At 41.7% G+C, this 18,694-nt stretch overlaps 2 protein-coding genes across 2 annotated transcripts in view; one reads left to right on the plus strand and one right to left on the minus strand.

Annotated features, from left to right (window-relative positions):
• Positions 1 to 2,070: 2,070 nt before the first annotated feature.
• Positions 2,071 to 14,293, plus strand: ippk (inositol 1,3,4,5,6-pentakisphosphate 2-kinase; the record flags this gene model as incomplete). The annotated part of the gene is made up of 14 exons (XM_079218399.1): positions 2,071 to 2,151; positions 4,797 to 4,856; positions 6,764 to 6,859; positions 8,159 to 8,225; positions 8,385 to 8,503; positions 8,889 to 8,978; positions 10,279 to 10,337; positions 10,530 to 10,602; positions 10,987 to 11,139; positions 11,615 to 11,747; positions 12,693 to 12,828; positions 12,956 to 13,058; positions 13,361 to 13,452; positions 14,050 to 14,293. The coding sequence occupies 14 exons, from the start codon at positions 2,071 to 2,073 to the stop codon at positions 14,291 to 14,293; spliced, it is 1,506 nt and encodes a 501-aa protein (XP_079074525.1).
• A 3,028-nt stretch (positions 14,294 to 17,321) lies between these two features.
• Positions 17,322 to 18,694, minus strand: part of cenpp (centromere protein P) — a gene marked incomplete at its 5' end in the record, with an annotated part of 77,647 nt that continues 76,274 nt past the window's right edge. The window contains one exon of the mRNA XM_079218656.1: positions 17,322 to 18,391. Within this exon, the coding sequence (XP_079074782.1) occupies positions 18,261 to 18,391 (131 nt within the window). The 3' untranslated portion in view covers positions 17,322 to 18,260. The remainder of the gene's footprint in view (positions 18,392 to 18,694) is intronic.

Raw genomic sequence — 18,694 nt, forward strand, 5'->3', positions numbered from 1 at the left:
TTGGACATAATTATTATGATACTATTGACAGTCAGATTGTGTTTGTCAGATAAACTCTTATAAAATATATATATTTGTAAATTGAATTAATCTATAACTTGGTAAAGTGGTAGGCTGATATTTCAGATTTATGTACTTTCACAACATGGAGTAAATTAAGGGTTTTAGACTAAGTCATATTTTAACAACTACATGAGTATTTAATTGTATGCTACTTGCTACTACTATACTCTACATTACAGAAAGGTACTGCACTTTGTTTATTAAGAGCTAAATCTACTTTACTGATTTTACACAAAACACATGATCAGTATAAAATGTGTTCCGTTGTTACAGATTAAACTACAAAAAGTACATGAAGTAGTTAGAATTAGCTCCACCTTGGCCAACGACAACTGATTACATACTAATCAATAATAATGGTGCAAATAAATAGTAGTACAACGCTAGCCATTCTGCATTATGTGGGTACTTTTGTGCTCCTAATACTTCTGCACTTTTCACATGTTGAATGCAGGATTTTTACTTGTCATGTAGTATTTTATACAGTTTTATGTGAATAAATGAACTGAATACTTTCTCCACCACTGAAAGTCTGTTGGTAAACTGCTTAACTCTAAGAATATGTATTCTCAGGGGAATTATACTATAGTTGGGAAGTTATATCTATAACAATGTATCATATTATATAAGCTCATCATTTATATTTTTTTAAGTCTTCCTTCACCTTTAAGTGAAGCAAATCTACAATATTTCCCTCTGATGAATTATAGAGGAATATAAGAATGAAGTAGCAAGTACAAGTACCTCAAACTTTTCCTAGTACTAGTACTAAATGTAGGCCTATTTATTTAACCCGACTGCTATGAGGTGCTTTGACTCTTAAACTCTTAGTCATTCCCCCAAAAACTGTTCTTTTCCTTTGTTACTGAGGAATGTTCTCGTCTCTTTCTCGTTTAAATAAAGGAATTAGTCATAAATCACGTGACCTACTGTGCGTTTCCATTTCTGGATCAACTGATGTCATTTGACTCGCCGTCAAAAATAAATTACGGTTTTTGTCTCCCACCGATCCCACTTGTCCAATCCACTCGAGACCGGCTCCGACCAATCACAGTGGAGTGGGCGGGGCGTCAGTGGATAGCGGTTACAGGGAGCGGTCCATCAACTTGTCAATCAAACAGTCAATCATGCTTGACGGAGATAACGAGAATTCGACTGAAAACGGCTAAAAAATAAAAGCTAAACAAAAAGTTCACCTAAAGAAATAGTAAAATGAGACGATTCAACATATTCAGTGGCGTCATTACAAGATGTATGTGTTGACTGAGGTATTCTGATTCTTAACCTGGTGGAAGTGTACATAAGTCATAATATTATGTAAACGTAAACATATATATTTTGATAAAGTAGTATTTTTTGTCAATATTTTTTGTCTCAATATTAGACATTTTCTTATAAAAATGACTTTTCCTTTTTGTAATATTAGAAAGTATATCATCCTAATACTTTTTTTCTTCTCATAAAATTCACAATCTCTCAAATAGAGTTTTATTGGAAGATTATAACTTTGTCATTATAATATAACTTTTTCCTATGACTTGTTCTCACAAAATTACAACTGTGTGCTTGTTAACTGACTTTTACCTCATAAAGTTACGACTTTCTTCTTGTAAGTTTTGACTTCCTCATAAAACTACGACTGAGTGTCACACTATTGTGACTTTGTGCATTTTTGACTTTTGTTATATAATCTTGTTAAAATAACTTTTTGTTGTTGATATTGTTGTAAGCCTTGACTTTAAACTCATGACTTAAACTTAATTCTCAAACATCTGTTAGTTAGTCCAACCATTTTTACTTTTATTTTGAAGCCCTAACCGGAAGTGGTATATTTCTCGGTAACTTCCTCCGCCTGCAGCAGCAGAAGAAGAAGTCAGTCGGTCCTGTGGTACTTCTGAATTATTGCTAGCAGCCAGCAGCACCAGTCGGCGGACTTGTATGTTACTGTGACGTCTTTCTGTGACTTTCTGGCCGTTAACGGGAACTCAGTTCGTCCTCGTCGGTGTGATGGAACCGGACAAAATGGACGAGAACGAGTGGAAGTATCACGGAGAAGGAAACAAGAGCCTGGTAGTCTCACACGTCCAGGTGAGGAGGCGAAGCTACCGCGAAGCCGACACAAGTCGTGCTAAAGCAGAAGCAGAGTTTAAAAAGAGAAAGAGGACACCGACCGCCCGCCTCACACTTTACGTTAACTCTACCGGCCGTTGGGACACTTTTAAATATTTGTTCTCAACTGAAGGGGTTTTACGTCAACTGTCAGGGTTTTACGTAGCTACCAGTGTAGCTTAGCCGGCTCGCTAGCAACCGACGAGCTGCGAGTTTAAAACGAGGTAAAAAAAAGATGGTTACAGAGTTGACAACAACGGATAAAACCACCACCAATTGGTAGAAATCACACACATATTCACGTCCGGTCAAAGTTACGGAGTGACCGGGTGACGTCATGGGTCGTAAAATGTAACTGGAGGTCCTAACGGGGAGCTAATCTCGCCGTTAGCAGCCTCGCTGGTGGAAGTCAGCACTTCGTTGCCTAACGGGACCCGAAGGTCCGGTCAAGTTATCGTTGAGCAACCGGTTACACGCTATGAGGAGGGTATGACGTCACGGTTCTATAATCGGCTCGCGAGCTGTCACGCTTTTTTGGGCTTTTTTTGATTTGTTTACATTTTACTTACTCTTGGGGCTTGGGCAGATGAGCCAATGTGTGGCCATTAGTGACTTTAAAATGGAGTGAAAGGGAAATTATCCAAGCTTTAGTCCCGAAAGTCTTCTTTAAGGAGTGAAACAATTCTGTTCTACTGAACTAATGAAGGGTTCAATGGTGTCTGAACACAAGAACTTTGTCCCAAATATGACAGTCTATGCAAAAATATTTAAATCAGTACTTATTTGATCAGAAACTACACTTCTAGATAGTTTTTGAAACCGGATGCATTGAAGTTAGTATGAAACACGTTTTGAGCCCTAAATACAAGCACTGTTCATCAGATGTATAATTTATGAATATTTTGTTTATGATTTTGCAGCAATTTTTCTCATTGTTGATAGTAAACACAACTTTTTTTTTTTTTTTTTTACAGATGAATAACTTTATTGAAGAGTAAAACAACCTTAAACGGCATTAAAACATAGTTTGTTTGAGAGTTTGCTTATTCTCAGATATCGTTGTTTACAATTCCTCATTTTGTAGAAGTTGGAAGTTTGCACCCTAAAAGGTGTTTTTTCATATGAATATTTGTTCCAAACAGTGAATTCTACAACTCCAAAAAGTCTAGTGGGAGACTAGGAGATATAAATATATATTATGGGTGGAAGACAATATGGATAAAATATAATGGCGAAGATGTTGTGGTTAAAATAACCAAACGGGATGATCTGGGTTCGGCTATTCCAGCATATTAAATACTTGGACATTTAAAATATTTCGTAATCAGTCTTGCACATCCGTTTGTAACCACCATGGTCGAATACTACAAGAGATTACAACGTAATAACTAACATTATGTATCATCGGTATTGCCCAAACAGAACTCCACCTTTCATTCAACAGGCGTGACTACGCAAGAGGGGAATGTGAAGGGATGTATATCCGGCGGTGAAAGATGAATAATTAAGTAATTACAGAGACACCATTCACATGGCCAGCCGTGCAATTGTACATAGCTCCATTTATCATGGATTTCTTTATTTTTAAAATACTATTATTATACTCATGAGTTTTTTTTTTTCAGCTTCCACCATCGAACATCTGACTGTAAAATTTAGAAAAATTTGAGCTGAAAGGGGAAAAACTCTCCCCGCAGCAGTTTCCACAACAAAGTGTGTAAACAATACACTTAAAATCATTAAGGCATTAACACATTTTATTACCGACTATCGCTGTGACCAGGTTAAAAGGCACTGGCAGTGCACATTACCACATTGTCGGGTTTCCTGCATAACCTGATTCCTCTGAGGAATGTGGGAGAGTATGTGGTCGTTACTCACTACTAAAGTATCCTGATGTTTCTTCTGTCGTCATAATCCTGTGTGTATATGGATGTTCTTTACTCAAACACACCCACATGCTGACAGTAGTCACTGTCATGCATTGTTACAGTTAATCATGTATTGCGTTTAAGTTCTTTTGACATTCAGAGACACTTATTCAAAACATAGACTGTATATGAGAAGTAGACGCGTCGCCGTGACGTTTTGTAATTAGAAGGTGGAGCGAAGTACATCCAAACGCTGAATGAGACATTTGTAGGCGACTAGAAGGTTATAATTAACTTTAATTAAGTGAAAACACTTACAACTGCCAGATCAAACAACAGCGTAGTAGTGACCTGTCACACACAAGGCAGCCCGCCCAAAAGCATACCCTGCTTTATTGTTGCCTTTTTATAAAACGGACCATCATTTACTAAATTAACATCATGTTGTATTGAAGAAGACTTGAAACTAGAGATTGAGACCAAACACTCATGTTTACAATGTTTACTGAGGGAATAAATCAAGAGAAGTAGAGTCATTTTCTATAGACTTCTATACAATCTGTCTTTTTTTGTTGTCCCCGGAACGTCCTTTTAGAATGTATGCAAATTAAAGGCACCTTCACTTTGGCTTCACGTTTTACAACCAGAGGTTGCCGAATCTCTCAGAGGATCCGGGTCTGACCCTGCTGAGTAGTCCAGGTGTCTTTATTGAGGCTCCACTGATCCAAATGGGCTTCTCTTCTGTTCTTGCAGCTTTCCAGAGTTCTGCGCCTGCTCAAGTATCCAGCCGAGGACTCTGAAAACCCACCACAGGTAAATATGAGTCTGTGTGTGTCTCTGGGCCAAACTACTGCACAGTAAAATCATTTTGATGCAGGTCACATCGAAAGTTGTGTGAATCTTTTAGTCAATCTGTGCTTGTTAATTACATTTGATTTGTGTGCAGTGTGACTTTGTCTGACAGACTTTACAGAGTTAAATCTTTTTAATCCCAAAGTGGTTTTCCCGCGCGAACTTCATTCTGGGGCCTAATTTACAGCAGATTGTCATTTGATGTTCAGTTAGAGGGGGTCAATGCTGTGGAAACGTCCCTTATGAACTGTAATGAGCTAGTTTTAATTATTATTTGGAGTGTTTTTTTTTCTAGATTATGTGGCTGAACCTCTTACCTCCAGTTCTCATTTAAAAATAGACCAAACTGTCATCTTCCACTCATCTGCCGCTTCATTCTTTTTGCCTACAAATCAAATCTTGAATAAAACCTTATTGGAATTGTCAATTGACCAAATCAGTCTCGGCGTGAGCGCTCATTGCACAACTGGCTGATTCATTAAAATGTGTAGTGTGAGTTAACACAATGTATAAGAGGAATAAAATCATAGAGTCTGCTCAGCTTTCGGCTGGTGGACCAAAGGCGCTCCGTTTCGGCTCAACGACAACAAAAATGAGCGAGCTGTTAAATTAGTGTTTTAAATTGAACTCCGTCTGATAAGATCAGCTCATACCTTGTAGTATGACTCCAATAGAAACTTAGTGTAATGGCACAATGCTGCAGTGCAGTGTTCCATTTAGCCACAGTTTTGTTTATTGTCAGTGGATCTTGCATCCTGGTCAGATTAAAGGCTTGAAGGCCCAGTCCCTGATCCAAATGTAAACTAAAGTGTAGCCCTGCCCAACAGCAAAATGCAAATGTACTCTGAGCTGCTCATGAGCTGCCTTCACTTTGAAGCTGGTTTACTTTAAATACAGGGGCGAATAGTAGTAACATAAAGTTGTTGTTAACGTTCTGATGCAGTGAAGGTCCGTTCACATGAGTACCATCAGGTCGATTGTTGGTCCCACCAGGGAAACATTCGTAACGAGCAATAATAACCAGGAGGATTTGGTGATCCTCTTTGGGCCGTACAGAGTACAAATAACTCAAATAAGCACTATGTCAACAACATAACGGTAACATCAGTGTGAAATAAAGTTTTGCTGACGATCGATTATCCGCCAATATTCAGTAAAATATGTCAGGACGTCAACATTTATGTTTTTCTAGTTGCAGATGTCTAAATTGTCCGGTGACCGAATGTTGCGTTCAGTTACATTATGATGCGTTCAGGCTCTGTTCAGTAATTGGGCGAAGGTAAATTAGAACTTGAATAAATCCAGTTTTCACAACAATATAAATAGATATGAGAGTAATTATTATGCTGTTCACATTAAGCTCTAAGAAGACTATAATACATCATTAATACTTCTGACAATATGTTTTAATCCATAAAAATACAGTCTTTTATCTCCTAAAAATCCCACTATGAATTATTATAACAAAGTAAAAGGATTACATTTCTAATCTTTGATGGTTTACACTGACGTCGGAGTGGTTCAAATATTTTTTTGGGGGGTATCCTGTAGACCAGCTGCCATAATCAAACAACAATATGGATTGGCGGCAAAAACAAACGTGATCAGGGATCTTTAAAAGTTATATTTGCTCCTTTTTTTTTCTTTTGTGCTGATCCGATCTGATGTTGATGATCTGAACCGTGAGTTTTATGATCCGTTAGCACCACGAATAAATATTGTTGACCAGAGTACTTATCCAAGTGGTTTGCCTTTTTTAACGGAGGACAAATAACTAAAATAAGTACTCTGTCAACATTATTCAAGTCTGTTAATCTTTAGAACCGGTCATAACTCGCCGTTTACCGGTCCGTGTGTTTGTCCTGCAGACAGTGGAGCAGGCCTTCAGGCAGATCCAGAACATTGTGGACTTCAGCTCCAACGTGATGAGCAGCCTGCTGGGAGAGAAGTTCATCCACAGCGGGGTGAGACACCGTCATGTTTTAACTCCTAAAACATTCAGAGTATGCAGCGCCGAAGTATCATCTTAGTTATGCTAGTAGCGGCTAACGTAGCCCTGAGTGGCCTACAGAGGGACCTCACCTCCTTCAGGCACTTTCTTTAAAACTTTTAGTATTCAACCAACACTGACTCAAGTGACTTGAGGCAAAACAAAACCGGTATATTGACTATGGCTGCCTTTAATGACTCCTTCTCTATTGAAGAATCTATAGACTATTTCACAGATAAATAAATTAATCTACTGCCAGTATTTCATCAAATATAAAGTATCAAAATAGGCTGCCCTTATTTTGTTTTACATTACACTCACCCCTGTTTGTAATGGAAATCTATGACCTTTTCAACGAGGCAATATAAATTTGTGTCGCATGCAAATGACCGACTCACAACACCCGTTGCCTGAGAAACTCTGCTTATATAAGTGACGGGAAAAATGGACGATTTACATGCCCACTCACCCCGTAAAGTCATCTTTTTTGTGGGTGTGGTGAGCCGGAAAGCATCCGTTTCCCCTCTTATTTTATTCTGTGGGAGCAGACGCCTTTATACGAGTGTTTTGCAGCTCAGAGAACAAAAGATAAAGGTTAAAATAATAAAATATAAGTTGATGTCATCGATTACACTAACTAATGGCAGCAGACCTAAATTGGACATTCTTAAATAATACTGACATAAGCATAAATTGCCTCACACCAGCGGCTGTGACACACCAGTGGCATGTCGATGTGTCAGCATCAGGGTCAACTCATCAGGACACACAACTGTCCTTTTCTCCTCCATTTCAACCCAAACAAAGATCCATTTTACTTTGTTCATTAGTCGTTTTGCTGCCACAATGCCAGACATGAAGTACTTTTACAAATGTGTGATTTAAGTTTTCCAGTGAATCAATATTTGAACACGCCCCTAATAAAAACCAGACGGTTTTCTAGCAGCTGCAATGCAGGAAAACAAAGAGTTAGTGTTGGAGTCTGGAGGGTTGAGCATATGAACAACGCTGCCCGGGTCAGATGGTGCCTAATTTTAGATTTAACTATAAGATGGAAGTTAGACTCAACAGCTCCATTTATTTGGCTGTCAAAATTGAGAGCTCTATTCAAAGTTCACCATCAAAGCCGCCTCTGTACGTTATCGACCCCGTAATAAACCCAGGATTAGAAAAACCCCTCCAGCAGATCAGAGCATGAGACTCTGCCGCGGAGACAGAACTGTGTTTTGTACACAAACTTGATTTAAAGTGACGTTTTTAATTTTCTCTTCAGGAAGTGGTGAAACTGCCGCTAGAGTTTGTGCGACAGCTGTCAATCAAAGTTCAGCATCAAAGACCAGGTACAACTGTTTTTCGTAATCTTCTGTGGGAAACATCTGGTTTTGAAATCTGTTGAAAGAACAGAGACGCATGTTGGGAATGTTTATTCACTTTCTTTCAGACGGTATGATGAGAAATTAATGTGTGTGTGTGTTTTGATGTGTGTGTGTGTGTGTCAGCCTGGCGCTGTGATAAGGTGATGGACATCTACAGCGGCTGTGCTCTCTGTCTGCCCAACCTGACCTCTCCAGTCCTCCACCAGCCAACACACACCCCTCCACTCTGCATTGAGATTAAGGTACACACACACACACACACACACACACACACACACGCACACAGTCATAAATAGTTTTTTTACGGCTTGAAATTTGTTTCTTGAAACGAAAGAAATATTTTCCCCCTAGTAACCAAACACACAAAAATAACAAAGTTAATTCAGTTTGAGGGATTTATAATCACATTGCAACGGTTTTTGAGCCTATTTGTAATTCCTGTTTCTTCTTGGTAATAAAACTCTGGTTTAAGAATATGTTCTTCCTCCTGAGAAGCAGTCAGTTTCAGAAATATTTGCCTGTGAATCACTCAGCCAGACACCCTAAGTTAAAACAACAAATCACATGTTTGACTAAGTGTGTGTGTGTGTGTTACTCAGCTGCTGTTTTTGTGTGTTTTGTACTTAGCCCAAATGTGGTTTCCTGCCGTCCTCCAAACATGTCAGCAAAGACATCAAGACCAAAGTGTGCCGCTTCTGCATGCACCAACACTACAAGGTAACTACAACTACACAAACTCCAGTTCAACTACACAAACTCCAGTTCAACTACACAAACTCCAGTTCAACACAATCACACAAACTCCAGTTCAACTCAACAAACTCCAGTACAACACAACTCAACAAACTCCAGTTCAACTCAACTCAACAAACTCCAGTTCAACTCAACTCCACAAACTCCAGTACAACACTACTACACAAACTCCAGTACAACACTACTACACAAACTCCAGTACAACACTACTACACAAACTCCAGTACAACACTACTACACAAACTCCAGTACAACACAACTACACAAACTCTAGAAGACTCTCCACTCTTCAACACAGCTGTTCAAAGTAAAGGTTTTTCTGTAGTTCAGAGTCAAACTTCTTCTCTCCAGTCAAACTTTCATTCATATCACATCAATATTTTAAGCTTATAAATGTAATAGTTTTGAATCTGGACCTTTTTATTATTCGGATCAAGCAGCTTCTGAAAAATTGGATGCGTCAGATTTGGTTGCGCCAGCTGCTATTTTAATGTGTCCGATACATGTTTAACCAATAATTAGGAAATGTTGGATTGGGCTTCCACAATGAAAGTAGGTTCTAAACATGCCTGTTCAGAATGGGCCGACTGCTCGCCGCTCATACAAACGACTTTACTCTCGACACTGGGTCCTCTCTCACACACACACACACACACGCACACACACGCACACACACACACACACACACACACACACACACACACACAACCCGGGGTTACTCGAGGTCAGGATCACCGCTGAAAACCACTAAGCAGCGGTAACCACTGCGGCTATAGAGGAGAGCGTGGATTTCATTAACGGAGGTATTTTGCGGGCGATGACATCATCAGTGGTTTAAGTTAGTTTTCAGTCATACGCTGGGAAAATAGAGTCCGTCAAGTCTCGGCTTATTCACGGTCGCACCGGTGAAATGATTCGACGGTTCGATACCGCTTCTAGCTTGTCATCTGCGTATCGAGCAGCAAAAGTGAACCGCAGAGCCCTGCAGCAAAGCATGCTGGTCACTTTATTCAAAGTTTATCAACATTGAATGTTTTGCATGTCCAAAATTGCACCCAACTTGAGAAGGCGCTCCCTTAGGCCCTCCAGCAATACACCAAACACGTGTGAAGTACAGCGGATTAACTGGAGATGTGCGAAGGACACACCCACAGACTGAGGTTCCTCCCTCGATAGATCGGAAACAAACTGGTTTTATTGGTTAAATTACTTCCGTCTCTCTTTGATGTTTCTTCCTGCATCACTTTGTATTCTCTCTCACCAGGTGGCCAATGGGAAGTGGAAGAGACCGAGTCTGTACTGTCCTCTGGACTTGTTCTCAGGGTGAGATTACATCAACTCTACTGCATTTACTGTGTGTGGACCAGTTATACTGTCGTAATGTGTACAACAATAACAATACTGTGTGTGTGTGTGTGTGTGTGTATGGATAACTTGTGCAACTATTCCTACCACCACACTGCAGATTTAGCTGCTGATAATGAAGCTGCTTGTTCTCCTGTTTCTTTTGTTCAGTAACCGACAGAGAATGCACTTCGCCATCAGACACCTGATAGAAGAACCTCAAAACAACTTCAAAATCTTCAAGGTGAGACGCGACCACAACCGTCTCTCTTGCTCTGTATGATGTGGAATGTAGGAACCCAGTCCATCAACACAAGTCCTGGTTTAAGGATCAGAAAATGTGGAGGGATGATCAGAATGATTTGAGGTGTAAACCGAAAGCACTCCACTGTTACTGATGTGGTGTTTATGACACGTGGGAAAGTTATACAATGTATTTATGACTGACTGAGCTCAAAATGCAGAAATACAGTTGGAGAATCAGAACCAAGACCCAAACTTAAATCTCTGCTTGAGCTCTCTTATGTCGCTGTAAATGTAATAAGTGAGATCCTCCTCCAGTCTTTGCACTTTGAACCCATCTGTGACGAGAGTTCTGAGATATTCAATCCCCAAATGTGTCTGTCAGGGTGGTCAGTGCATCTACAGCAGCAAGGAGGTCAGTGACGACTCAATGGACCTGAACTCTCTGCTGCATCATCTCAGACCGTACTTCCTGTATGGAAACAACCGAATCAACAGTCACATGACCAGCAAAGCTGTCCTGAACGACTTCATCCAGGTAAAACCATCGCACAAATATAACGGGGGTCTAAATGTACCAACACAAACAGTCTCCAACAGACACAATTCTCCTCATGTCTCGGAGCAAAACACAAAAACCTGCATACAGTATTTTCCAGATGTGAAACTCCATCAGTTAGAGATGTGAGAAGAGAAACTCACAAGTTGCATATTCATCAGCGGGCCTCTTATTTTAAAACCACTGGATTGAAGTTAGATATTTAGCGGCTATATTGACAAATGTTATTTTACAATTTTTTTTCTTTCTTTCATGTAGATACTTAGAAATTGTTATTCTGAAATTCTTGATCTTATGAAGGGTTAACTACTCTAAACTCAAAACAAACTCATGGCACAGATTGGACTCTCTTTGTCCAGCAAACAATTGTTGGCCGAGTTAAGTCATTACCAGCTTCCATTGAAAATAAACACACAGTGTGTGAAGCCTCACAATAGAGTGTGTCCCTGTGTAGGTCCTGGTGAACGCCCTGCTGAGTGGAGGAGGAGGAGATGATGATGATGATGGAGAGGTGCTGACGGACACGCGAGGAGAAGGACGGAGCTTCTGTGAAGCGAGTCTGTTCAACAAGGAGAGGATTCACAACGGTCAGAACCTTCCTTCAACCCGTCTGTCTGTCTGTCTGTCTGCCTGCCTGTCTGCCTGTCTGTCTGTCTGTCTGCATGTCTGTCTGCATGTCTGTCTGCATGTCTGTCTGCATGTCTGTCTGCATGTCTGTCTGCATGTCTGTCTGCATGTCTGTCTGCATGTCTGCCTGTGTGTCCAGCCAGGTTTCAGTGACTCCTCTGAGCTGAGCGTCTAATGGTTGTTTGAGCTTCACTCAGCTGTGAGGATCTGGAAGCTCAAACTAACAAATATGCAGACCGGAAACCAAAATTAAGCTGGTTTATTTATTGTCCTGACATAGACATATACATATGTATTCATAGCTATGAATAAATTTTTTTTAAGACAATTTTCTGGTTCCAGCAAATATAAAAATATGTTTGACTGTTGGACAAAACAAGACATTAGAAGACATCACTGTGGACAATTCGTTCTATAGACAATAAGATTAATTGAGGAAACAATCTAGATTCTTCCCCTCGAGACACAGACTGATGAATCTAAACACAAACATTAATCAACATGTGCGCAAATAAACAAAACGCCTCCGTTTGATTTCAACCCAACGTTTCACATAACTTACAAATCAGTCACGTTTTAGTCGAGTCAGAAGCGTCGTAACCGTTTGTCGACCGGTCCAACACATCTGTGTGCAGCTTCTCTCTGAAACGTTTGTGGTTTAAAAGAAGCATTCGTGCCGAGACGACACGAATGCTTCTTTTAAACCATCTTTTTGAACATTTTGCCCCAAAAACATCTGAATGTGATTATGTACCTATGTGAAACTGAAAGCCTGACATCTTTTTGTGCTTCGATGCTAAGCGAGGCATTAGATTTAAACCTTTAAAGTAGTTTGAGAACAGAATTCTGACCTGAAGCTGTTTGAGAACAGAAAAGATGAACCCTCTCTCTCTCTCTCTGTTCAGGTTCTCAAGGTTTACCCAGCGACAGCGTGTTGTTCAGGATCCTCCAGACTCAGATGTTGGACACGCTGGACATTGAAGGACTCTACCCTCTGTACCGCCGAGTGGAGCAACACCTGCAGGACTTCCCCAAAGAGAGGTAACGCACGGTTAACGAGTGTCAGAGGAAAACTGCAGTCACTCTGTCTACCTCGATAAATCTCATTCACCCATCGCTCGTGAAGGGGCACCGTCTGGTCTCCGGCGTCGCTGCCCGTCTGCGTCAGAACCCGTCTTCAGATGGAGGGGCCGTACAACGAGGCCTTCCTGGAGAAGCTGCAGAAATGTCCGACCGAGGACGACGGCTCGGTGGAGTACGCCGTCGCCAAGGTGAGACCGAGAGCTGGATCCTCACGTCGGGTTCTTTTTCTGTGCGGCGGTCCAGGTGTTCCTGCTGTAGCGCTTTCCTCTCGTCAGCCCGACGGTCTGTTGGAGCATCAAACACTTGTTCGTTTACCAACACTGAGCTGAAACGCATCAGTTCAGTGGTCAAATAACAGACTGAGGGAAAAATACTGAGTGAGAGGTTTCCAACTGATGGCCAGGGCAATCGAGGCGACTCAGCGGCTGATTCATTGGCTGCTTTTTGTGTGTGAATTAGTTACTAAATGAACTGTGTGCTTTGACTTCAGGTCCATCAGTACCGCGTCGCCATGACCGCCAAGGACTGCTCCATCATGGTCGCTCTGGTGCCCAGCAGTGAGGAAGAAGAGGATGTTGAAGGGTAAGAGTTAAGTTGAGTGTTTGCCCCATTTAACTGACCTAAAGTCTGCAGGTGACTCAGAGACTTAAAGGATAAGTTAAGTCCTTGTTTTTGTGTCTAAATGATACATTTTATATTGCTCCAGTATTGTAATGTAATCACTTAAGGACACGCTTTTAATTTACGTTCACTGAAGGGATTGTTTTTGCCCCCGACAGGCTCAGATTGTTATTAGTGTATAATCATAAAGTAGGATTGGATGGAAATACTCAAGTATGATGTTGAGAGACTTGTACTTGAGTAAATGTACTACTTTCCAGCACTGCTCCACGTGATCTTTAATAAGATGAGCGCTGTGCTATCTTTATTTACCCGAACCATTTTTTCACTATTTCTGACACTAAACTATTAATTGATATATTAATGAATTAATCATCCATTTGAGGGCAACTTCCTGATGATGATCTTTTGATAACTCATTGATAGGCAGCTGAATGAACCATTCATTTTGGTCCCTGAAGGCGTCGCGTACCCTTTTTAGGAACCAGTCTGTAGTATCTGATGATGGCCACCAGGTGGCGCCAGATACCGGCATTAACTCTCCCTCTCCTCCTGCAGTCAGAGGCGGATCAGGGACTTCCTCTCCTCCAGACCGCCGGCTCTCTCTTACTCCGTCTCCATCTTGGATCTGGACCCAAAGCCGTTCGACAGCATCCCCAGCCAGCTGCGGCTGGACCAGAAGATCGTCTCCTGCTACCTGAGGACGGGCGGCGCCTTGCCAAAGGCCTCTCCGTCGCCACACTCCGGCATCTTCACCGCCGCAGAGAGAGAGGACTGCACGCTGCTCTTCCACCCCATGTGAACTCCCCCAATGAGAGCCGGACCGCTGACTAACTTATGATCGAAACAGAGTCCAAGTTGATGCAGAGGTCTAGAATCCCTTCAGGCCAGAGACGGTACTGCGGCATCTTTTCTCCACTCTGCTCGTGTTGACGGTTAACGGCTCGGCAAATAAAAAATAAAAAATCTCCAGGAAGTCACCACTAACTCATCAGACGTTACTGATTCTAAACTCTTCACCGTCCCACTCCCATCATGGAGGTGAATCCCAGCATCCCCCCCCCTCTGTCATGATGCATATTTATTAGAAAACTCACAGGGGAGCTTCGGCCTTTTCCTCGTCGGTGGACGCGGACGGAGCTCCGAGAAGACGGAAGTAGAAATGAAAGAGAGGAGAGTGAAAGCGAAGAAGAGCGAAAAGCATGTCGTTGGGCGTTAACGTACGTAAGATGTCGTTTTCTGAATGTAGGCGGGGCTTCTGGGAGAGTGAGGCGGAGCCATTATGAAAGCACTAGTTGCCACAGCTGGTCTGGCCACCTGCAGGTCTGCGTGAGTCTCAGGATCCGGCCGAGAGGATCCAGGTCTCTGCTGGACTCCACGGAGGTCTTCAGTCCGACTCGCCGCATTATTTAACCAGTAAGAAGAGGTGTGGCAGCGATCGGTTGTTTTGAAAACCTTCATGAACCAGAATCACGAGCGCCAAATAACAGCGAGAGACGCTTGTTTTTGTTTTTTTTTGACTCCCGTTGAGTTGTTGGCGTCGTGTTAACACTTTTTGCCGAGATGTTGAAGGTCAAATGTTGGTGACTTTATTTTTCTTTTTAAGCAGGAGGGTTGAGTATCGTTAAAGGGTAAGTTCACCCAAATAATAATAATAAAAAAAGCCTTGCCTCTTCCCGCCAGTGAAATCTATCCAGTTATGGTTTTATTCGCCTTGAGATGTGTGTGAGACTCTAATGTGCCTCCAATACAATAAGTTATTGATTCTCACAGCATTGAAAAATGACATTTTATATATAAACTTATATATAAAGAGTGCCACTGTAACTGGATAATCTACAAAAACACAATGTTTGAATTGAAACGACTAATTTTGAAGAAAATAGTTCTAATAAAAACATTGTTTTATACAATATATTCTTAAAATGTCCTTTTCATTGCCAATTAACAAAATATTGTGGCAGTAATATAAAAAACTAAAATATCTGCGTGGAGAGATTTCACTTGAGGGAAGATTTAAAGAAAGCACACTCAGTGGCCACTTTATTAGGTACACCTTTTATAATATAATGCAACCCAGTACTGCTATTAATTTCACCTTTTAAAATGGTATTGTTCATATTCTGTTGATGCCGTCAGAGGTTGTGATGTACTGACAAGTGAAACTCGATATAATACACTCCAGTAGACCAACACCTCAATGACATGTAGTTTAATTAACAGCTGAGCATTCTGACATTTGTAAGGGTTGCATTGGGGCGGAGCTGTTGAATTAGCTGATACAGCTGTTGTCTTAGCACTGAGTGTGTTTATATACATATTTAATTTGGGTAAACTGACCCTTTAAGGTCCAGCCTTCTGACTAATCAGCTCTTTAGGGTTCTTCAAGCGGAGACGTTTGTGTCCAGTTGCCTTTGGTGGTTCTGACGTAACACCTTCTTTTGTGTTGGGGAAAAAAAAAGCACATTATTTTAACTCTTATTGTTGTCATATTCTGTTTTGTTGGAAGAAAAACAGCATTTAAGTAGTTGTCTAACACTCCCGTGTTCACTAATCTGGTGATGCGTAGCTTTATACTTGCTGCAAATAATTTCTCCGTCTCTTGTTCACAATTGAAGCCCAAAACCACAAATTCAGCCTGGACTTTGTTTCGTGTGCGGACTCACAGTCGGCCAATCAGAAACACCGATGCAATGAGTCATCGCTCGGCTCGACTTCACTGAACAGAAGACTAATGCGAGCGGAGGATCTTAAAGCAAAGAGGTCGGCGCATGTCAGCGTCTGACCCACCAGAGCAGAGGCTTCTGGGTAACGGAGAGCAGTCCTCTTGAGACGGGCCGAGCTTCATGCTGCTGCTCCGCTGTTTTGTGTGCCATAAGTGGCTTGTTGTGCGTTTGTCCATGTGCCTAAATGTTCTGGTAGGACTGGAGGGTGGTGGTGCGTGTGTGTGTGTTTGTGTTGAAAAAAAACTCGCTTTGTTACAGTCTGCGTTCACAGCCACGTTGGTCAGTTTTGGAGCTGCTGTGGACGCGGCCATGAACTCTCAGTACCTCGAACTCGAAAACCGAAGCGCAACAGGGTCGCCCGATGTTTGCGAAATGATGCGTTCAGGAGCGCTGGGAGGTTTATGAAGACGGGACGGGGACATCATCAGGAGTTGGGGGACTAGCAACCAGTTTGAAGTTCCTTGTTACCACCAGCAGATGAGCGTCGACTCGAGTCCAGATGTTGCTCGTGGTTGGATTGTCTCGGGTCTTTTTTTTTGTCGACGGGTACAAACCTTTTGATTTCCTCTCCTGGTGATGTCATCGTCCTCTGAACCCGCAGCGCTCGCGGAGGCTTCAGATAAACTGGTAACACTTGATTTCAGTTCCTGTTTACAGTGTCCGCTCTCCAACCTCCACCACCTCCGTCAGCCAATCAAAACGCCTGGAGACAAAAATCACACTACAAGACGGAAACCAGACAGAAAAACCCTTCACACTCCGTTGTGACGATGATGATGATGATGAACGGCTGCTTCCTCAGGGGGAAGTCGACATCCCCCGCAGGCGTCAGGAGTAGTTCTGTTAAATCCAAACACTAAACTCAAAGGTTTAAAACCAGACCGGTTTCAGTCCGTCAATCAGAACTCCCTCTAACTCTGGACAGTTTGACCTTTAACCCTTCGTTGCCTGGGAGACGGAGGAGTCAAAAGGCTGGAGAGCGGCCCGCAGTGAACCGAACCAACCACTGATCGTTCTAACTGTTGAACTGAAGACGCAACAGGCAGCATGACAGGAAAGCAGAGGCTCATGGGAAGGGGGGGGTGGGGTCATATTTCTCTTGTCTGTGAGACGGCAGACGATCTGATGCTACAACGACTTTTGATCTAATTTGTTTCATAACTTCTAAACATTGTAACAAACTTAACGCCAAAACTGCAAAAGTCTGAACAGATTATTTTCATAATCTTGTCGGTGCGATGGAGAAGCCGCCTCAGTTTGTGTCCCATCGTATTCTCTGAATGAGGGTCCACGTTGTCAGGCAGCTGAAGTCGGATGCATGACTGCTGTGTTGATGAAATAGTGAAGCAATAAGCCTTAAAATAATAACTATTATTTTAGCGCTCAGTTAAGATAAACAACGTCTCTGATTCCCGCTGCACTTACTTGCTTGTTGTGGAGCTTTGAGCTGTGTTAATGCATCCGTGATCAGCGATTGAGTTTCCTAGTTCAGTGGAGGAGAAGTCCTAGAGGAGTAAATTCAGGACTGTGTGAAATGTTCACAAGCGCCACCATCGTGCAGAAGACAGAATATCTTTAAGTTATTTAAGTGGCTTCAGATTGTCAGATATAATTTAACAATAATACTAACGGACACAAACTGGGGCTAAAAAACAACAACATAGAACAGCAAAATAAATTCCCTTTTAAGATTCTTGTTCCAGTATTCGTGAGAAAACAGTCCTCACTGAGAGGCGGAGCTCCGACAGGTGAGCTGCCGTCTGATTGGTCGGCTGCCTCTGCCTGCTGCCTGGGCGTCGGCCTGACTTCTAATAGCTGCGTGTGTGTAAATATCTGAAGAGAAAACTATTTGAAAATACAAAAGGCGACACTGCTGTCCTGCATTTTGTATTTAAATTATTTATTTTTGTAGATTTTGACCAATGAGCTCCGCTGTTACAATCGTCACAGTCGAGCTCTTTCTATTGAATAAAGATTTCTAAGAGACTAAACCATCACTGTGTGTTTTATTTATTTGTATAGTTTTGCCGTATAAGAGGTGAGTTATGTGTCCTGTGAGAGGCTGACCGCCATGATGACGGACTCCAGGGCCGCTTCAGGGCCCAGAAGCCTCAGCAGGCTCTGAAAGGCCTCGGCGGCGCCCCCTACAGCCTGAGAGGGAAACAACTGCAGCGCTGCAGAGACAAAGAGGAACAAAAGAATATAGAATTAAATTAACCTGGATCATTATCGTTGTGTGTTCAAATAACTTAGTAACCATTTCCAAGGACTTACCTTATTTTGCTAATGTTTTAGGCCAAAAAGAAAATTGCAAACAGCTGGTTTCCAGATTCTCTAATGTGAGGTTTTGGTGCTTTTCTTTGTGATTAAATAAAACAATCGGGACTGGCCTCAAACTTGTTTTCTGACAATCTGTCAATTTTGAAAAAGATAAATTGATAAAATAATTGTCAGTTTAATCCATAATGAAAATAATC

This window comes from Taurulus bubalis, assembly GCF_910589615.1.
Source record: "Taurulus bubalis genome assembly, chromosome: 5".
In the NCBI taxonomy this organism is placed as follows: Eukaryota; Metazoa; Chordata; class Actinopteri; order Perciformes; family Cottidae; genus Taurulus; species Taurulus bubalis.